General features: G+C 40.1%; 1 protein-coding gene across 16 annotated transcripts in view; it reads right to left on the bottom strand.

Moving 5' to 3' along the window:
• Window positions 1–22,751, bottom strand: part of LOC135303344 (uncharacterized) — a 79,389-nt gene that overhangs the window by 19,879 nt on the left and 36,759 nt on the right. For 9 of the 16 annotated variants that reach the window (XR_010364816.1, XR_010364822.1, XR_010364823.1 and 6 more), the window contains 4 exons: window positions 6,305–6,455; window positions 4,616–4,740; window positions 1,738–1,836; window positions 1,461–1,563 (listed from right to left, as the gene is read on the bottom strand). Coding sequence is in view for 6 of the 16 variants with exons in the window: in XM_064425052.1 (XP_064281122.1) it covers window positions 405–467; window positions 1,461–1,563; window positions 1,738–1,842; window positions 4,619–4,740; window positions 5,188–5,204 (410 nt within the window). In the remaining 10 variants the exon portion in view is untranslated. The other 7 variants (XM_064425052.1, XR_010364814.1, XM_064425050.1 and 4 more) reach the window with 7 other exon arrangements.

Raw genomic sequence — 22,751 nt, 5'->3', positions numbered from 1 at the left:
TACAAAGGGCTTGAAATTGTGACAGAATAACTGTAATATGGATCTTGCATCCTACACGGCTTCTGTAAAGTAATTAATACTTCTAATTACTTTAATTACAACTCCTAAATGTTTACAGAGGAATTTGTGGTTGCTTTCATGAATCATTCCCATGCTATAAATATCTTCATATGTATGTACATAGAGAATTAATGTAATATACTGCATGCTGTGTTTTAAACCCTGAGATGCTACTGCGACATTGTAGCAAAGCCAAGAGGTGGGCAGAAGCTCTGGGTCTGACTTTTGAGACCCATACCTTGAGGATATTTGAATCTCAGATTTCATTCACCTCCTTATTTAAAAGGAAAATCAGATGAGCTTGACATTGGATCAGCTTTATAAGCCCTGCAGACCGAACACACCTGGCTAGGTCAGGGTCTGAAGGCTTCCGTGGGGGAGAGTGGGAGTGCAGGCTCACAGGCCTTCTGCCAGGGGAAAAAAAAACAACAACCAAAAACCAAAAAAATCCTTAAAATTAAGCTTTAGCTCTACAGGCACTTTAGAGGCTGCTCAAGAAAAGCAGAAGGCTGAATCGATCCCTTTCTGAATCAGGCATACTTTTTTCTTTCTAATCCTCTGCCAAGAGCCTCCAGCCTCCCTTAGGAAAACTAGAATATCATAACATCCTCAACTAGACAGATCTACAGGAGATGAGCATCCCTGTGGGGCTGAGCATAAATCCAGCCCTGTGTTTCAGGGGCTACTGAGAGCTACTGCCACAGGCCAGTCCAGACCCTTTCCCTTATCTGTGTTTCCATGTGCCAAGTGAAAAGTTCATGACATTGCTTTTGTATCTACAAGAGTGTTGGATTGCTCCTTGCTCCTCTATCTGAAGGTGATATGAAAGAAAAGCAAAAGTATTTATTCTGCCAATCCACAGGTACAGTGAATAACCTTGAAATACTTTATCCATTGGGCTTGAAACTATGATCTGATTTTGATAAATATCTTCTCTGGCAATATTTGTACTGTCATATAAATGAAATTACATGTTTCATTCCTGAAACAGTACTCATCTGGTCCAGTTTCTGTCTTTGCTTTGGTTCTGGAAAGACTCAGATCATTCTTTTCAAATATTTCACAGCACCTTATAGTAGTGTTGTGTTTGATGAGTATTTTAAATGTGCTGACACTGAGACCTCACCTTCACACGTGCTCATACCTTTTATATCTGATATCAGACTAAAGAATTCAGGGAGCTTTGTTGTCTTGTAAATGATGAACTTCATCAGGCTATTATGCCACTGAGGAGGGGAAGATCAGCCAAAGGGCGTATGAAAGATTTCAGGGTTTTTTTTAGAGAAAAAAAAGGGGGCAAGTAGAAATTCATACCACCAAACAAGAACATAAGAGCCAGTACATCCCTTGTGATGTAATTGTTCTTAAAAGTACAGCTTGATGTGTGTGAGGAAAGATACCTGGCAGAATGATGGTGAATAGCTGAGGATGGAAGAAAATACATAGAATTCAGACCTTTCCTGTTCCAGCCTTTTAAGGTGATTTTCCTCTTTTCAACAAGTGCTGGAAAACAAAAAGAAATTAAAAACTACACAATATTTTTGGTGTCGCAAACTTTAGCGTACTCTACTTTGTATTAGAAAAAAAATGCTCCCAAATATAAATGCTGATATATTCTGATTGCCAGAAAATCAAAGCATTACAACGACCAACGTGGGAATGGAAAGGCAAACTTACCCTGTGTTTCATCCCATGGGCTCATGGGGGGTGGCTGCAGTGTCCCAGAGGGCAGTTCTTCTAAAGCCAGGGTCCTCTCTCTGATGAGGTGTGCCAGAACTATTTGACATTTTTGCAGAAAACATATTAGAAACTGGCTTTGGGCTCATACATTTGAATAGCAATGTGCCTTCTAGAAGAGAAGCTGAGCCCAGCAATAGCCTGTAAATCAGTGGTCTTCATCTGTTCCTTTCTAGGCAGTCTTGCCACCACAGTTTCATCTCTTTTAATTAAGCTTCTACTCTGTTTCTACCAAACACAAAACAGGTTTTCAAAAGGCATCAGGATCACAGTCCTTAAGCCTATTACTGTCACCAGAGGAAAGTGTAGGTCGAATGTTATTATGCTGACCTACATTCTTCTCTGGCTTCACAGCAAAGTACTTTTCTGTTCAAAAGCTGCCTGTGCAATGCTGGTGGCACTGCTGTAGTGGCTTTGTGTGTGCTCAACATGTACTTCTAGGCTACTGGGGAAGAAATGACAAGGGAATTCCCGGGTTGGTTCAAATTTGGTTCTGGAGAGAAATTACTGTAACTGTGAAGGACTCCTAGAAAGCCTAAAAGCACCAGGAACTGAGCAACAGAAAACACGTGGAGGAAGAAGCATTCCTTGGTCTTTGCTTAGCAAGAGGCATCTGACCTGATTGTTGAGTAAAGCTGCCTCTCAACAGCACAGGGAGCTCACACTCAGCTACACATGGAATTCCATTTAGCATATTCTCCGAGGTGTAGATGTTGCACTGCTGATGAAGTCAGAGCTGTGCAGCTGCTGCATCACAGATTAATAACAAGTAACAGTCTGCAGTAAAGTTAGAAATTGTCAAAATGCCTCAGCTGGGCTGTTTTGCCTTTGGCAATTGCTGATATCACAAGTTCCCTAGGGATTATTTCAATTTTAGTGTTGTGGGGTTTGTATGTTTATTTTAAAAAGTGGAAGAGTAAATAACAGGCAAATCTTTAATAAAAATCAAAGCAATTAATCTGAGGCCTCCAAAATTAACTTCAAGTGAGTCACAACAGGTATTTAAAATGCATGTTTAAATTTTAGAACGGAATATTTTCTGTGATTTCCTTAATTTGAAATGAAATTTAGAATTGTATTCTAGGATGGAATGAAAACTAATATTAAAACAATATGATTTTAAAAAACTCAATTCCTGCAGGGTTTTAAATACAACCATTTGCTTCAAGCAAGGATATTTATATTCCACCTCGTATGTCAAACTTAGTGATATCAAAACAAAACTCTACATGATTAGTGGTCTTGGATTAGCATCACCAGAAGCCATGTGGAAATTACTGTTATTACTCAAACTGTGTCTTGGCAGGCAAGGTCTTTTCCAGCAGACTAGCACTGCTGTCACAAAGAAGAACAAAAGTAGCTTTGGAAGAGAAAAATGTTGCATGCACCCATAATTTTTTCCTGGTTCTGACCAAAAGTTTGGCTCGTTAGTATGAGTGGGTTGTACTACCTCCCTTTTCAGAATTATTCAGTCTGAATGCAGAGAAGAGTATCAAGACCATTTAGGAATTTGAACCAACTGTTCAGAAGGGAGAACACTTCTAACAAGCAGTTCTTACTTTAGCTTTTGAATATGGCTCCAACCTGGCACCAGAACATTTGGAATTAACTCTTTCAAACAGAGGTGGGATTCCTATAGGAAATGCAAGGCCTGGTAAAGCATAGGGTTTCCAATGCACAGAGCATTGCTCTCTTAACACTGGCAATTCTATGTTGGGGAACTCTTGCATTATTACAGATGCCTTTCTCTGGTGTCGTTCAGAAGCATTGTTCTTGCCAGCTAAGTGTGTATTTACCTGGTCACTGCTTTCATTACCAAGCTGCAGAGCATTTTAGGAGCTAAGTCTCACACTTGTACTCAACAGCTGGAGTGGTGTGTTGTGTGGTGCTGCCAGCTCAACGGGCAGAAATAAGCACCTGAAAACTGACTGCCATCTTGGAGAGAACAGAATATCTCCACAGATCATTGGAGAGACACAATTTAAGAATAATTGTAAAGACAACCTGCTCAAAGCATCCCTTTCAGTCCTTATATCTGCCTCCCAATATGTAGGATTTCCCACAAATAAATGTCTGGAATGAAATCCAAAAACTGTGAACCATGGAAAGCAGATGTCCTCAAGCTGAAAAAGTATCTGGGAAGATGGATTAACTGTTACAAGCAAAGGGTGTGAAAAAAATTCCAAATCCATTGGACTTAAAAAAGATCAACTTAGAACTAGCCATGTGCTTGATTTTGTAGTTATTGTGAGGACAACTTATTTTTCTAAGCTGGGAAACTGTCTCTGAAGTGGAATGGCAATCTCAGTCCCTGCTGAAGACTAGATTTGAGCTCACAGGTGTGGGGTAAAGCTGCCAGCTTCAAATCCTATCAGCAGGTTTGACCACATGCCTTAAAGGCAGAAAAATGCTATTTGTGAAGGAAAAATCCTGTTTTACCCATATGCAAAGATATTATTAATTACCATTAATTTCTGGAACACCCCATATAGAGCTCTGGATATTCCAGTTTTATTCCACCTGGTATTGTGTTCACAAAATCTCTAAATTAGTTTTCACATTACAAACAATCTCTTCTGATTTAGTGATACAGGCTGAGATTGTTAATTTATTAAAAGGTGTTGAGGCTCACGTTTGTGACCACAATTAATTAATTGAAGCAAAGTCAGTTGTTTATCACTGAGAAAACTCGTGATGCAGAAATGAGAATGGCAGGGAGTATATCAGTTGACTGCCTGATAAAATCATCACAGCAAAACCATTTTGGCAGCCTACAGCTCTTTTATAAACAATGACTTCAGTAAAAAACTGAGCTTACTTTTAGGCAGGTGATTACTCCTGATGCAGCACGTAAGTCCAGAAGAAGGTCTTGGGAGCAAGGGGGAGCAAGAGACTTCAAGAGGAGCACAGCCCAGCACTTTAGGAATAAAGCCACCTGCAGGACTGTGATACATGGAACAAATTAGAGACAGGCTGGTTTGGTTTTTCAAGTTCTTATACACACCCCTTTTGATGACAGTGATAATGTATAGCATAGCATACCCAGAGACAGGGGGAGAAACACTCTTAAGTACAGAAAGTTTACTTTTGTCCTTTATGTGGAATTGTTTTTTTTTTCCTTCTTATTTGACCCTCTTTGTTGATTTATGCAAGTGTGGCTTATGGACCACCTAAGCAACCTTGCTGTTTAAACACTTAACTAAGGGGAGTCTCACTCCTTTTGTGACCCTAGCATGTCAGAAGAGCTATCAAATTTTGTTTAGAGCTCTCAAAGCCCAGGAAGTGGTGTTCTCACTGTTTGCATGTGGCAAAGACCAGGATGCAGAAAAGTAACTGGATTGAAGTCACACAGCAAACCACTGTGGGTGTTACAAACTGAACAGCACTCACCTGAGGTCAGGTGACATCTCTGCCTCTTAGACCCACAAAAGCCTACTGGGCTCTAGCCCAGATGCAGCTCCTTTTAGGTCTGAAGTGATGATTAAGAGATTTGACTAGGATTCATGGATAGGATGCTTGGCATGATTAAAAGCAACAGAACAGCAACACTAGAGGCAGTGAGAATGAATTGGTGAATGAAAACTGTCACAGCACATGCTACAGTCAAGAGGGCCACAATACACAGAGCACCACCATACAATTGCAGAAGGTTTTAAGGATTCACCCACACAGAGCAACACCACACCAGAAGGCTTCAGCTGTCTGCTCATACAAAGTAACACCACAGCACTTCAGAAAGCTGGAAGCATCTCCCCTTCTTGTTCTTCAGCCCAGCCTTTTATACCCCTCATGTTGATGCACTGCACCTGTGTGTCCTCTATTCCCTTTGGTGGTTGGTCAGTGCCCCTGGGCACTCCATGGCTCATTGCTGTCAGTGCTGCTCACCTGCTGCTCACAGCTGTGCCCATTGGGGATGAGGCTCGGCTGCAGCCCCACCCCAATTACCACAAACTGTGTGCCTACAGAAAACCATACATCTAACATAATATGATACTTTAAAAATATATATAAAATATGAATAGTTTTGATTTTTGTGCTCTATTTTAATTAGCAGTCTCTTGAGGTTGCCTGAATAAACAGCATGAGGAAAAAATTTAGGCAGGTGTCACTACAAGTGGAGGCATTTCTTTGCTCCATTATGTGCTGATGGGTGCCTCATGAGCTTCACCATGCTGCTGTCACGTGCACCTCCCACTAGCGGTGTGACGTGGCTGTAGGGAGAAGCAGCTCTGATGCAAGGTGATGTTGCATGGTGTGAATACAAGGAGAGGTGACTCAGAGGGAGTGCCACATTTTACCTGCCCAGCACAATAGGGGCCATGCCAAGAAACACTGCTAATGGAGCTAGGTGAAGGCCACCTGGGTGCAGTGTCCCAGCCAGACATTTCAGAACAGCACATTGTCCCAGGACAATTATCTCTTGTTACTTAAGATGATGGCTGACAAACATGACTAAAGCCTACAGGCTCCATTTGGGCTAAGCTTTAGCCTTAGAGGACCCACCTACCTTCTCCCACTGCATTCTCCTTGCTCTCCGTCAACTGACTGATCTCTCTACTTTATGCTTCTTTCAAAATTTCCTTCTCTGCTTATCTTTCTTCTATCTTTCTCCCTTCACATTTCTTTCAAAATGGTAAAATTATGGAGTTTGCTTCTACCTGTAGGGGAAATGCAAATATACTGTGGCACTTCCGTTGCAGAAAGATCTTTCCAGAAACTCAGTTTGCAGTCTGTGAGACCAAACACGCAAGGTTGTGCAACAGCTTATCACCTTGTCCAAAGCAACCGTCTGATTTCTTCTAATTTCGCTTTTGCATTGATAAAGCAGAATATCAACTGTGGGATAATCAGACAGGAAATTGTTCATAACCTTGTAAACATCAATAGCTGTAGAAATAAGGAGTTTCGGCACAGTACAGAAGAGATCTCAAAGGCTGTATGAACAAAATGTATAGGTATAGGTATAACCCTAAGAAATGAACCATAGAAAAGAGATTTCATCTCCTTTGTCTGCTGCTCCATGCTGATATTTAAATAAAATCCTAATTTCTTAAGGATGTGGGAAAAGACTTCTCTTTTGATACAGTCCTACAGATGTACTTATGCTCTTGTGAATTCTCAAGTCAGCTCCAGTCCATGCTGTGTACTTGGTTTTGCACAGAAGTACCTGAGTCTTAGGGCTCAGTTTATGAACAAAGCTGCAGGTTTAAATAAATTTGACTAAACTCTTGAGATTAGCAGGAAGAAGTTATCATTGGATTAGTCCATGACACAGTCCTTCACAGTTTTTAATAAAATTGTCAACCACAAAGCTTCTCAGACCACTTGGAGAAGTATTGCTGGCTTGTGCAAATGGATGCTGAAGAACTCCACAGTGAGATGTCTCTGATTCAGATACGTCTCTGATTTTGATTTGAAAAAGTGGACTTTGTTCACAGTCTATTAAACTGGCTTCATCTGTTATTTCCTAGTTTATAACCTGTTATTATTTTTTATCACTCACCATCATAAGAGTGACCCAAGACTTTGACTTGTATGATGTAGAAAGTGTGGAGATGGTAATACCATAAATACTAATCTATTTTCTTTCAGCTACAGAAGCAGAGAAACCTGATTAACCCTGTTGACTCCATTCAGGACTCACCAACACCAAACAATTCAAGGTCAATCATAGCAGAGCATGTCATGAACACACTGCATCACATCTTCACCCCTATACATGTAAATCGTCTAAATAAGAATCATGCCACACTGTCATAATTTGACATGGGAGGAATTTAGGGAACTGATTTATCAGGCTTTTGCTGACTTTTGTAGCAACTACTCCCACACATTTTCTATCCCCTGAAAAGGTACAGATTTTTCACTTATTCTTTTTTCCCCCCTTTTTTCCTTTTCTTTTTATTTTCTTTTTATTTTTATTGTGGACTAATCCCACACAGAAACAGTGCTACTGACTAGAGACAGGAGAGTCCATAAGTGAAAAGAAACCAGCAACATGTATAAACAAGGCTGCACCATAGAACAAGTTCCCAGGTCCCCTCTGAGTTACCATTCACTTGCATCCTAAAGATTGTCTGCACCAGACAGGGTGGGGCTGCAGAATGATGGAACCACTGGCATTCTCCTTGGCTTTATGTGGAATGATCACTGTATGTTAAAGATTCACACACTGCACATTTCCTGCTCTCAGAAATTCTTGTGAGAAGACAGTGTTGAATGTTTTTAGTATTAAAATTGGTGACAGAAAGAAACACTGACAAAAAACAAAGGCTGACTAGAGACTTGCTGGTGAATAGGCAGCACTTGAGATTTTTGAGTTTGTCTGGCAACAGCTGCTTACATTTGTAGCTGGAGATGGATCAGAAAGGAAACTTTGGTTCTCCAGCCAGCCCAACAGCATGGTTTTGACTTTTCTACAGAAAAGGAGGCTTTGCTGGATTCACTTTGATGCCAAAGAGATTTTGTGCTCTTTTTAACTCAAGAAATTTGATTTACTACATGAGAGGAGAACTCATTTTCTCTCTTGCCTTCTACTTGGCAGAAAGGAAGCAGGGCCATGGACTTTGCACATGGACTGATCTCTTAACCCAGAATCCAGTTCACCAGGATATGACATGGTTCTGCTTTTAGATCCCACTCCTCTTCTAACTACATTAGCCACCTCCCAGTTTTAGATGCTGTGAGTGGGCAGCTGCTCCAACAAACAAACGAAGATGTATCCCTGCTAAGGAGTATCTGGTGAAGTGACAGCCATTTTTCTCATGTCACCCAAAATGAGGGTCAAAATGCTTTGCACAACCTTCTTTAATTTTCTTTCAGGGGAAGAAAAATCAAGGGTGTGTCTTTGACCTTTGAAATATGATGGGAATTCCCCTACAGATTCAGGTCAGAGGAGTTAGGAAACAATACAGTTGATCAATCTGAGACAGCTCAAGGGTTAGAAAACAAGAGAAATGAACTTAGGGCTGTAAAAATTATCACCATTTAAAAATATCTTTCATCTCTTCATTTACAAGGCCTATAAAAAAAGCAAAATAAAACGGCCTATTTCTCTCAGAAGTTGAGATTGCCAATATTCAAGAAGATGTCTATCTACACAGGAAATCATAGAATTATTTAGGCTGGAAAAGACCTCTAAGGTCACCAAGTCCTACTGTTAAGCCAGCACTGCCATGTCCAGCATTAAACCATGTCCCTAAACACAACATCTACAGTTCCTTATAAATACCTCCAGGGATGGTGTTGCAATCACTTACCTGGGCAGCCTGTTCCAATTCTTGACAGCCAGTGAAGAAAATCTCAGTGAAGAAATTTTTCCTAATATATAATCTAATTTTCCCTTGGTGCAACTTGAGCTTGTTTCCTCTTATCCTGTAACTTGTTTCTTGGGAGAAGAGACTGACAACCTCTACATGAAAGTAAGGATTTGGGGTAAAAGTAAGTAAAGCTTTTACCCAAAGGTAAAGAATCCAAAGGTAAAGAATCTCATATTTATTCTGACCTCAGAACGTCATCTGTATGCATTTGGTGCCTCTCATCATTTGATGCTCCCTAAAAATGTTTTCGCTTTCCTGTTTAAAAAGTGTGGGACAACATGAAAGGCTGATTTAGAGATGTATACACAATAGGTTCTTGGTTTAACAAATCTGTCTGTGTCTTAGAAAAATACATTTAATAATTCTTAAGTTGAGGACAAATTTTTTGTTCCTACTCGCCAGAGCCTAGAAGGGCATAATGCATGAAAATGGGGCTTTAGGTAAGTCTGAACAAAGCTATACCTTTCTTTACACCTTGCAGATTCTGTGGCTTTGTAAGCTTGAGTCCTCCTTGTTGTAAAGTCCATGCTCCCATCCTTGGAAGTGTTAGTGGCTAGGTTGGATGGGGCCATGAGCAACCTGGTCTGAGGAGCAGTTTGCCCTGTGGCAGGTTTGGCTGAAGCCCTCTGTGATAGGCAAGTTTTGGAGATATTGTGGGGTTTGCACACCTCCAACAGGGTCCATGAGAAAGGATGACTCTGGGTCCTAGTAAGGATAGGCAGAATGCTTGGAAATATTTTGGTGGCTAGAAAATAAAACCAGCAGAAATTGTGATGCTTATCCCTGCTGATCCCAGTTTTATCCCCTCCCCTCATCTAATCTGGGTTACCTGCTAACTCCTGAGCAAAGATCCTTTTTTTCTGTCTGTTGCCAGAAAGCTCAGTGTCATGTAAGCTGACCTGTGATCAAAAATCCTGCTGGTAACAGCAGGCTCATAGCCAGGTGAGGCTGTAGGCATCTGTGTGATTTTCCTGATTCTACCCCCACTATTCCCTGAAACTGGCAGGGTAGAGGAGAACACCATTTGCATTCCAGATCCTTCAACCCAGCCATGAGGTCACTCTTGATTGACCTCAAACTTCTTGTTGGAATTTCATCACTGCTCACCAGAAAAGACAGTTGTGGATAACATCCAGAAGGCTGTAACAGGCTGGAGAGTTTCTTGGTACTACTTGGTGTGTTAGCTGATGGGCATTCAGGCCAGGTGACAAAACATGCAAAGTTAAAATGAGCTACCATGAATGTGATCAGCCTCATGCAGAGTTCATGCGCATCCTCCCTGAACACACACCCCCCTCACACACACCCACACACCCCAAATCGTGAGAAGCTGCTGGAAAATCTGTAACAAAACTCCCAGATGCACCATCACTGACAGCCTCAGGTTTAAACAATATAGCTCTCAAATGAGAAACTTGAGATTAAAATATAAACATGAGTGAGAAATGGTGCCAAGCTTGGGGGGATTAAGGGAGTCAGTGAAAGATGAAACTTCAGAAAGTGTTTGAACCTGTTTCAAAATCCTTGAAACTCAAAGGCACAGAAAAGTAACCTCTTAGTTGCTACACAAACCTGAGTATGCCTTTTCCACTGCCTGCAAAGGCAGCTCATATGTTTTAGTGACCAGAAAAGCAAGTATGTCTCAACCACAGACCTGTTAAATGTTCCAGTTAAACAAACTCTTCCCTCTCTGTCCATGGATGAGAAACACAAAGTCTTTCTTACAAGCACAAAATCTTTCTTAGGCTTTTCTCTTGATACTAATCTAACCTCATGAAATGTTCATAACTTGAGACACAAGAAACAGAGTGAAAATACTCATGACAGCCTTAATTGGAAAACTCAGTTATGAGAACTACTAAATCCTGCAGGACTCTGTGATCACCAAGGGACTTGCAAATGAATGGAACTAACCAAGTAAAAGTTTTTTGTCATCTTCCCTGGTACAAGATAGAAAGGCAAAATATTCACTGATCCTGACTGAAACTCATCTGGAGGACACAACAGGGAAAGAGCCTGCATTAGGCTGTCTAGATGGTGGGTGTCTACAAAAGCAGACCTCTTTCCATGGGAAGGCTTTCTTCTTCCTAAAGCAGTACACCATTAACACTGCACACTTATTCCTTGGAAGAAAGTGTTCCTTCAAAAGCCCTTCCAAACTATGTTCAGGAAGCTCAGAGGGATGTGTGTTTTGTTCAGAACAGAGAAGGACAACTCAAAGTAGAGCCCAAGGATCCTGAGAGCAGCCAGGACACCAGTGTCTGACTTCCTGTCTTGCCATGCGTTTCTTTGTAGAAATGCACATGTTTGACCTTTTACTTTGGTTTAATCCTGAAAATTGGAGTAGCAGCAATTTGTTCTGTAAAGAAGCATAGTGGGAGTCTCCGACTATTTGGAAAGGTCACTTAAGGCTGTTCTGCTTAATTTTGTTGAGTTTTTCCATGAAATGACCTTGAAAGCTACCAGTGCAGCAGTCAGTTAAAGCTAACCCTTAACTAGATAGCTTCCAGAAAGAAATGAACATTTCTGTGTCTGCTGTTCCTCAGGAATGCTGGGGAGTACAGAAACCTTAATGTTGTTGGCTCAAACAATGCTTTTGACATTTTAGGAATAGAGCATGAAGGATTAACAGATAAATGCACATTGTTATGCAAGAAGAACAACTCTTAACCCTTCACACATCTCAAAAGAACATTTGCATGGTCTAGGTGGGCAGGCAGGGGAAGGAACATTTGGTTTTCCTTTTGCATTCACAAAGGATTCACATCTGAACTTCCTCATTTGCCTCCCATTCTGAAAGGATCAGAATGCAAGAGTATGTGACTAGAACTCTGCAGAAACTTGACAGAAGATAGAATGACAGCTAGGGTAGGATAAATTATGCTTATTATTAAAAGAAAGCTAAATATCTTCATTTTACTCTTGAGGATTAGGCTATAGTGATTTAAGGCTATGTGAGAGCACTGAATTGGAGGTTTAACTTCCTTTAGGATATACAAAACAACTTCACACACTTAACTAATTCATGTCCACTTTCCTGAACAGACAGATGGCAGAGGTCAGCCAGAAAGCCAGCGAGTGGAACAGGAAGCTAGCAAGTACAATGATAGTTTCTGCAACAATTCTTTTTTTTTTATGAAGTCAGCTAGGATTACACATGTGATACTATTCCTATTACCACACATTAATTTTCTGTGATGCTGGCTTGCAGATCTCTCCCAAACCAACTTTCGGTGAAGTTTAGGAGGCATGCCCTCACTGCACATTGAATTCCTTTTACAGCACTGAAATACTGTCAGGTCTTAACATGCTCAGGCTGTACCAAGGCCAAGTCAGATAGTAATCAGTTGTCATGCTTGGAGAACATTTGCTCTAATATGTGTCTGTACACTTCTGTAAGGGAAGAGCTGCCAGGGAGGTGCCCTGGGAGGGCAGAGCCAGGGAGCAATGGGGAGCTGCCATCCCGCATGCGTGCCAAACCCCTAGAAAATAAGGGAAGTTTGTTTGTACATTTTTACTGTTGGGATCTGCAATGGTGTTTTCAAACATTCAGTTTTCCCCTTGGGATAACCAAGAGTCTGCATTACAACAGCATCAGCTGAAACATAGATTAGACAGCATATGAGACTGGGATATAGTTGTCATCAGATAGTGCTTCTGCAATGTTCAACAGTGTAAGCTTGTCCTTCTTGCTTCAGTTTTCAGTCCCCAGTTAATATTATTCTTTGCATTTTTTTCCCTGTAAAACTGTGAACATTACCTTTTGGAAGGAATCTTTAGCATTTAATGGACTTTTAATAGGCATTTGAGTTTTCAAATAAGAACAATCCCTTTATTTTTAAATTGTGCCTAGAAAGTCTTCAGTACCAAGTGTGACTGCAGTCCTCCTCCATTTAGGCACATGATGACATTTTAGAGTGTCATTGCCATCAAGATAAATCAACTCCTTTAAGACACATGCATTATTAAGTATAGAAAGGTAAGTATCATCTAACTGATTCATCTGTCATTTCAATATTTTTCTTGAAATAAATACAGTAATCATCTATGACCTAGAATTTTCGGAGGGGAATATGTTTGTAAACCTCAATAGAAAGCAGATTTGGATACCCCAATTTGCTTAAAAGTCCTGTTTATAACTGCCTATAGAACAAGGATAAAATATGAAGAATTATCAATGGCAAAGGCTTCTTTCTGCTCATTCAGGATGTTGCTAAGCGTTCTAGAGCTCCAAGAGTTTGAATACCCTTCCATTTAAATTCGGTCATCTATCTATCTATCTATCTATCTATCTATCTATCTATCTATCTATCTATCTATCTCTATCTGCCAATGCATGTAGCTACTTCACAAAATGGAACTCTGATCTGAAACTTGTCATGCATCTTAATCATTTAGCTACAAACTAACTTCACTGACTGTCTGCAGCAGTCATGAAACCTGTAGACTCATTTTTACATGAAACCTGTAGACTCATTTTGCAACCATCCCTCTTATTAGCTCATTACAGAAAGAAATAATCCCAAACAACAAACAGAAGAATAGGAGTGTGGTCAAGGAAAGAATTATATAACTTGTGGCAATGAGAAACTCAAACTCAATTTGGATAGAGAATTTTCAACAAAGAACACAAGCAAGCAGTCTGTGTTCATTGAGATCATAACATAATTACATATAAATCTTGAAGCCTGAAGTTTTAAACCAATATGTACTTAAACTTATGAAGCCTTTGTATTTAACTGCAGAGTGGGAAAAGGTAGCTCCTTGTTTAAATTCCATTTCTATTTAAAAATAAAAATAATAAAAGAAGAGAATGTCTCTGGAAGGACACCCACACATGTCTTGAACCCACAATTACCTGCAAAAAAGCAAGATGACTACATTAAACATACCCAGGCAGGCATGGGTCTCAAACTGAAACAGGGATCAGGCTGGACTGATCAAATACTTTCAGCAACTGAGTCAAATTCTTACTTTCCTTAGCATTGGCTCCATGTCTTGTATTCATTATTACCTCTGTTACCTCTGGAAATTTCTCCTTGGAATGTGCAGTTGCTGCTTGGCAGATGCAGTATAAGCCACATGAGCAAGTGCAGGAGGCATGTATCCTGCCTTCACAAGCAGGTCAGTGTGTCACTGAGGAATGTAGCTCATGGGTTAACCACCCTCTTTATGACTCCTTGGTGAGACGAAAGATCCAAGTTCCTAGGAAGAGGTTAGGAATTTTGTTTTTAGATACTCATTGCATTTTTTTGTAACTGGTTGAATGCAGTGCTGGTGATGAATCTGCCAGGGCAGGATTTTTTCCACTAGAAAATTACCTTTTGTCAAAATTTGCAATATTTTGTGAAAATATATCAACTTCAAAAGAATATTACATTCTTGGTCAAAACAGACAGTGACGAATTCTACCTGGTTCAAATATGTGAAGCTAAGTGGCAATAGCAGGATGAGCAAACAGCTTCTTATAGCAGAAGATGTCCAAAATTATAATCCAGGTAAGAGAATACTTCATCCATGGAACTGTGATTTTCCAGTCAAAAAAAACCAACCAAAAAACAACAACAACAACAAAAAAAGGAGGTCTTGTTTTTTTAGTGAAGGAATACACAAATGCAAAAGAACCATCCCTAAACCAAATTAGAGCGTGGATTTTAAAGTACTGCAACTATCCGTTGTTAGAACTGCGAAAACACAGAAGTGCTTGTTTCCTTGTGCAATTGTTACTATTGTGTAAGTGGTTCCCAGCATGGTAAACAGAAAAGGTAAGACAGTGAGCTTTGGTCAGGTTCCATATTGTACATCATGCTCATACAAAAAGAGGAAGGAAGGGGGGCATGTTCAGAGTTATCGTCTTTGTCTTCCCAAGTAGCTGTTACACAGCCCGGCTTTCTTGGGAAGGGCCAAGCACCTGCTGGAGGATGGGAAGTGGTGAATGAATTCCTTGTTTGATTTTGCTTGTGTGTGCAGCTTTTGCTTTACCTATTAAACTGAGTTTATTGCATTCGATGAGTTTTCTCACTTTTCCCACCAAGGGTGAGTAAGCAAGTGGCTGGACAGAGTACAAGACAGCTAAACGCTGTTAAAATCAAAGTGAGGAAAAGAAACTGACCCCAACTGAGAGAACAGTTTAAGAAACTTGGTACAGCCTGCTTCTAATGTAATTTGCAAAGCTACTGATTCTGAAGTGTCTTTTCAGGTGACCCTTGGATCTTCACTATTGTAGAAACTTTAAATGGTGTTTGCTCAATATTAAAATCTGAAACTACTGCTAGATGTTTTCTCTTTTCCGAATTACAGAATCAGTGGAATTGACTTGACTTCTAACTCATTCCCTTAATTCTAATGCATGTTGCACTTAGTTCTTCTGAATTGTATACCAATTAGCTGCTTGATGTCCTTTTGCTGCTATGTTGAATACTCTTGCAGAAATCCTCTGCAGTCGATAGACTGAGATCCATGCATTGCAAAAAAGGAGGGTGAGATAATGGCTCACATTTGGCTCCTTCTACTTGGACTCTTGTTTCCTAAGAAAGGTAGTGTCTAAGGTCATGTGTATCTTTTCTGTCTGCCTCCTTGGACCTTTTTTAGCTATTGACCGGTTTTAACTTTATTTGACAAATGAGCAGGAGTCCCAAGGGCACCAGGGGTTCAATGGAAATAGTCAGGTGAGAAAAGAGGAGACTTTTTTAAAAAACAAACAAACATGTCATACCTGGATCTGATTCTGCTTAAGAATTCAGATCAAAACCGTCCTAAAACTTCAAGCTTCGCCAGACTCAGAGACTCATTTTTATGTCATGTGATGAGCTGTACACATTACATACATTGAGATGGATCTGATATTCTGTGAAGAGTAAATCAGGGATTCCCAGAGCTATACAAAGTGAATTAGAGGTGATAGTAATTCTTTGTTTTTTGCCAGCTGATGATAAAGAAAAGATCAGAAGAATCACTGCTTTTAATTTTGACCCGTTTTCCACCAGATGGTGCTCCTTCCCTTGTTCTGAAGGTGCTCTTTCTATCAAGTAATACCTGTCCATATCAGACCCTCTGCATCTGTCTCTACACACCCCATACACCTGGATGCATTGCTCTGGGTGTCTCCCTCTGGCCAACACTGCTCTCCCAGCTCTGTCCTGCAGCTGTGCTTCACACGCTGTTTGGGGTCTGTTTGGTTCTTCAAAGCCTTCTGCATTATGAAACTGTGATATTGCAACTGAGCCCAATCACATTGCGTCAGTATAACCCAGTGCTTTGTTACCACCATTCACATTCACCTTTGTGGCACTGTCTGAGACAAGCAAAGCAAGACGTGTGCAATTCCATATAACAGCATGACTGTTATAGGCCATGACGGATCAATCAAGCGTGGGATTCTGACCTGTGATGGAATGTGTTAGCTCTTTGGAAATCACAGATTGGTTTATCCAGACTAGGTCTGTATCAGTGTAAACAAGTGGATGACAATACCAAATTAAAAACAAAAGCTGAGTCAAGCAGGAAACAGTACTGATTCTACAGTGTCTGCAACCTGTGTTTTCCAGTGCACTTGCTGCTCTTACCTTGACACTGCTCCCTGTGGAGGGTCTGATCTCGCACCAGCCAGAGCCAAGGCATTTTGGCTCACCCAGAGCACTATTGTAACTTCCACTTTTGTCTAGGACCAGGAGGACAGCCAGAAAAGGACGTTGTAAAGGCTTCTTTATGTCTTCTAAAAGTATGAAAAGTTTAGATCATGTCCCATTTCTTTTTCTCTGCCATTTTAGATGTATGGATCGACACCACACAGAACAGTAAAGGCACTGACCCACAAGTAATGCTCCTGGGACCTGACAAGCCTCCAGCCACTGAGCAGATCCAGCTGCAGCCTCATTCTTCAGCTGTCAGCATCCTCAACCTGCTCACAGCCCTCCATAGCCCTCCCCTCTGCTTTTTTCATGGACCTGCTATTAAGACTCCTGAAATAACTGAAATATGCTTTGCTGTAAGATTTCCCTTAATTTCTTTTTCCGTGTCAGTATATTTACCTACTGTCAGTCCCCACCCTACCTCCCACTCCCCCATGATGGTGCATTATTGGTCTTGTGGAGGAGACACACTTACCAGATGTGTCAGGAAGGGATGGCTGGGGGTTCCAACATCTGATATAAACAGATGCTGAGTGGGAGTAGTTAATTTTCTGCAGGGCTTTTGTCCTTTGCTCTTCCTATGTTACTTGGCTAGGAGGGAGGCAGGTAAGAGACTGTAGTGACAGAGCTACTCCTTTTCACAGGAAGTTCTTTAAGTGTTTTATGAGACTGAGAACTATCACTGCCCCATTCACCTCTTCCTGAACTGAGACAGACACTTGCCCAGGCTGCACAGTGAGTCACTGTTGAGTGGGTATGCCTTGGCTTTAGCTTGCAATTCCATAATGCATTTTAGGGACTCTTTAACACCAGATGATTTAAAAGAGAATTAAAATAAGTAAAGGACACCTCAGTGAAACCAGATGACTATAACAAACCTAAGCATTGTAACTGCTATGTCCTATTCTGTCTTGCTGGATGTTGCTAATTCATCTAAGTCCTTATATCCATAGATCAAGAGCCAGCTTAAAAACAGTTGGGACTTCTGCTAAAAGTTGAACTAAAATTCCATTCTACTTCTTTCTCTTTTCTTCCCCACTGTTTAGTGGGAAAAAAGAGTTTTCAACTGTGAAAATTTTACTTTCCTTTTTTTTTTTTTTTAAGATTAATGTTTCTTCATCAGCTGACTGTCTTATTGACATGCAATTGTAGATATTTCATTTTAATAGCAAAAAGCATTATACTTGACTCATTGTCAAGCAGTGGAGTCCTAGAAACAGCTTCTTCACAATCTGCCCATGTGTAGGAATGGTGACTGATTGCACAGACCTTGAGACTCATCCTAAGCTTAATTTTCCTTGATGTCTTGGTGATGCATCAGATCATGTCATCTGTTGTGAGGTTTGTATGTCCCACATTTTCAAATGCCTGGATGTTCTAACCTTCATGGTCAGATCCACTTCTAAGCTAACAGGAGCAAAGATACACTCCCACAGTAATGATTAGTGATACAGCCATTGCATGTCTTTGTGCCAAATATTTCACAGATTAATGACAGTAAATATTATGGCTCAAGATCAGTGTGTTAGTACAGGTTAGAAAGCCTATTTCACTTTGATCTTTTTATACCTAGACATTTGCCACATTTCAGAAAGAATTCATTGGAATGTTCTCATCTTCACTCTCAAGCTGCCTTAATAGTATGATGGATTTATAGGAGAATGAAAATTACTGGAAGAATTTATGCTCTCATCTGGTTCACTATCCAAGAGAAAAAAAAAACCTCAGAGCCTTTTAGAGTATTTGTGGTTAAAGGTATTCCTTCTTTTCCACTCAGAATGGCTTGATTCACATGTCTTTGGGAATGATTTTTGCCAGCGGACAAATTGAGTATTGAGTGGTTGATGTGAAAATTTATTTAGAAACAGCCAGAATTCTGATGAGGATGGGACAATAGGACTGCAGGAAATACTTGTTTGTGATGCAAGAATGCAAATTGTGCAGTGTGTGTGCAGAAGAGTTAATCCAACAAAAAGGGGTTTTATCTCAAGGTGCAGTTTAAGACTGTGCTGCCCTTCCTTGGACATTTTAATTGCAGGTGGAGAGAGATAAGCTAGCACTCAAAATGACAGCAAGCTAATATAATGCTTGGTATTGAGAGCAAAGGAATGAATAGCTTTATCATTACCCATTTCAGGCATGGGCAGGCAGAAGAAAAGGCAATGTTAAGATCTGGAACAGGTCTAGAGATCCTGCTTCCTCCCTGCACCAGCCAAATGGGGACAATGGAAGCATAACTCTATTGCTGGGCTGGAGCAATTTGGACTCTTGATGCTTACTGATAATTAATGGGCTAAAAGTTACAGAGATAAACAGTTTTTGATGTTTCATAGACTCGCATAATATAATGAGCACTGACAAAGGGAGTGGCAGGTTAACCTAACACCTTAGCTCTATCTCAACACTGAATTTAGCAGGCTACAGAAGCTAGTGCTGGAGTGGGGTGAAGCAGGACCCCCTGAGGAAGGAGAGGACTCTCTGCCTCCCAAAGATTACCAAGGAACAGCTGTTTTTCAGAGCTGGTGATGAAAAAAGAATGTGTTTTCCAGAAAGCCTCCAGCTATGCAGCTCAGATGGGCAGTGCTCCCGGCATAGAGCCATGGTATCGATTGCTGGTGTCCTTGAAGCTGATGGCACACATCTTCTGACTTTGTCCCCTGCATTTAGATTTGGGTGTTAGGAGGCTCTTTTCTTGCTCTTGGGGTTTTTTTTTCTTAATTTGTTTTCCCATAGACACTACAGTAAACATTTTGTTTGTTTAGCAAAAAGAGCTCAATGTCTACTAGACCAAGTTCTTGTTCATCACTAAAATTCTCACAAAAGACTTTCAAAGGCAGTGTAGAAGGTACTCTGCAGCACTGGCAGTGACAGCACCCACTGGGATGTTAAAGTTCCTATGGGTGAAGCATCTTTTAGAGGCTGTGAGCATTTTCTGGGGAGCTACATCTAGCTGAAGGTCTCTTAACCACATCCCTTTTTCTGTCGAGGACATGAGAAGAGCACATCAAACCTGTACTGTACAGGTCCTACACATTAGTGAAGCAATGATGAGTTTCTCCATGTCTTTCTCAAGGGAACTTTGAAGTCATTCAAAGAGCTTTGGGAATGTATATTTTAATAACAACCCAGGACCGTACTTGCTGGGCTTTGCATTTGGCTTTGCCATTTTGTTTACTATAGAGTTTGTGAAATAGGGACAAGCCATAAACATCCACCTAGCCACACTTCTGCAATGGCATGCTCTGACATGCACGAGTATTTTCGGTGGAAGTGTTCCTGCAGCCTTCTTCTTTGTGGGTTTTCAAGTCATCCAGTTAGGGCGAAAAACAACCATAACATGTTACTGAGGTCACAGATGAATAAGACATTATGAATAGTCATGCTGGAAACAAAAGCTTTGGTGAATACTTGGTGAGAACTGTGGGGGTTGACAAAAGTTTGCAGAGCAATTCAAATTAATGAAGCACATGGAAAAATGTTACCTTGTGGATAATTTCCAGGCGAAAAGAGTTTTTGAATAAACTGTTCGATGTTGGGATTTCGCTCGCCCTTATTTTCATCTGAGTTGTGAATCATCCGATCATCGGCTTGAAGGTAAAACATTAAGTAAAAAAATTTAGGGGGCGGGGGGGGGGGGGGGGAAGGAGGGGGTGGCAATCAATGTGTCAGGTTTACCCTATGTCCCAGAGCAGTGAATAATTGCTGTTACTGTAGCAACTGATGGCTTAATGCCTAAGCTTAAACTTCTCCCCAGCAGTGTCAGATCTTCTGAGTGGGTCATAAATAAATGTGAACATATATATATCATTTTTGCATCAGAAACTTTGCCAATAGATAAAATACCTTTCTTTCTTATGCCATTTTAAAAGAGAGCATATACTAACATGCCCACATAATAATAACTTGCCCATTTGTGACAAAGTTTTTCTCCATATCACATCTTACTGCCAACAGTAACAGTCAACAACTTCCTTCATGAACTGCTGTGATTTTATCTGGAAGTTTCAATTAGATGTGTGCTTGTAAACTTTTCTCAACTATAGATTGTGAACATTTATACATATATTCTCCCAGCAGCTGTGTAAAATGATACAGTGCTTTACAGCTCTGGACCTGAAAGATAAATATCATATAACCTGTCTTCAATGTTGCAGAAAGTCTACAGTAGAAAACATTCCAGACTTCCTAAGATCAACTCAGAGCCTTACATACCTCATTTTCCAAGCTAAACATCAACTCTGTGGTCATGGGTCCTGACATAACTGTCCCTAATATGTTAAATAGCAGAAACATGCTGGCACAAAAAGACAGGGTGAAGTTGAGTGTTAAAACATTTACTTTTCTCAATCTTACATAATCTTAGCATGTTAATCGGTTTTTTCTACCTCTGAGGTAGATTTTATAGATTTTTATCAAGTGATGCAACATACTTCAAGTTCACTTCAGTCATTCAGTCACTTATTTCCCCTTTCTTCCACAAAATAAGAGAAGGTTTGCCACCTGTCAGGAAATTTCCAGTGAAGGGACAAAATTCGTAGCAGCAATCAGCTGAAAGTAAGAATGTGCTTATTACATGAAAGTGCATGCTTAGCAATTAAAATTTTCTAAAACAACGTTGTAGTTGTTTTTGTGCTTTATGTACAGTATTAAAAATAAAATAGTCTACCACATGTAATTTATGAAAGCAGCCAATAATGAGTTCATTATTGCATAGCAAGACAATGTTGCAGTCGTGGTTACAGGCCTAGCCAAAGTCTTTGATCTTCTGGTTCATTAATGTATAAATGAAAAGACCTTAGCTAATTATCTCAGTAACTGGCCTCACTCAGGTCTCAGTCAGTTCTTATTCAAGGCTTACTCTTTCATTTTCTGTCCTCTATGCAGAGGGTGAGTCACCTGAGTCATAATTTATTGTCCTTTCGTATAGGAGATTTGTTATTTTCATACCTATGTCCAAGGGACTCATCTGTCTATAAAATTTACAGTTGAAACAATTTGAAAAATGCCAGGCTATGTAGCTATTTGCAGTAACACCACTGGGTATTTGTAAAGAGGGGCTGATTTTAAAGAGGCAAATGCAGCACCCAAGAGTTGAGCCAGCCCCAGGGCTGAACTGGGTATCATCAGAGCATCGCTGCGCTCTTCGGGCTCCTTCCTCTGCTCCCAGGCAACCAGGCTGTGAAACCCATGACTGGGAATGAGAGTCCATGTTAACAGGGCATTAAAAAAATCCAGTGAAAGTGAATTTTTTAATCTGCTAGCCTGGCTGTTAACAGTGTACTCTGTCAGAACTGAACAGCAAATCATTCTTTCTATCGTCGCTCAGCTGTCTACACAAAAACATGGTATAGTTTAAAGCTTTTGTTCACTTTCAAATATTGCAAATGATCACTTCTATTCAGATAAATTTCAAAATTATATTTATATATATATATAAATATGTATATTTATAAAATATAAATTAATTCTGAATTTCAAATTATTGAAATCTGATCTTGATGGTGATTCTAAAATGTGGTCTTCATTTTATACACAGGTTTTCAACTTGCATCTCAAAGGATACTAATAGTTACCAAATGGTGCTTCACAGATCATTGCCAGTCTCTCCCCTCCTTCCCTCATCTTTTTCATTATTTTAATAATGACAGTTCAGTGACAGCAAATAGAAACATTATGTTCCTGCCTTAGAAGTTGCATACCAAATTATTTTACTCCAGGATTCTATGACACATTCAGTATTTCTTATTATTATAAACAAATCACATTCCATGAAGAATTATGTCATTAGAAACTCACATTAAATTCATATGCTACAGTATTTATATGATGAATGTTTGGAATAGTAAGATAGCTGATATGCCTTGGAGTTCTAGTATAATTTCTTTTTGTTGTGTCTTTCAATGAAATAATGTATGAACATATTGTGGCTTACCTGCCTCCACTGCCATTGATTTTCCAGGGATGAGACCTGGTGCTGGGAATGGAATCTGTTTTATGCAACTAT

The sequence above is a fragment of the Passer domesticus genome, chromosome 6 (assembly GCF_036417665.1).
Source record: "Passer domesticus isolate bPasDom1 chromosome 6, bPasDom1.hap1, whole genome shotgun sequence".
NCBI lineage: Eukaryota > Metazoa > Chordata > Aves > Passeriformes > Passeridae > Passer > Passer domesticus.
The sequence above is the reverse complement of the archived record's forward strand: the minus strand, read 5'-3'. Positions and strand labels throughout refer to the sequence as shown.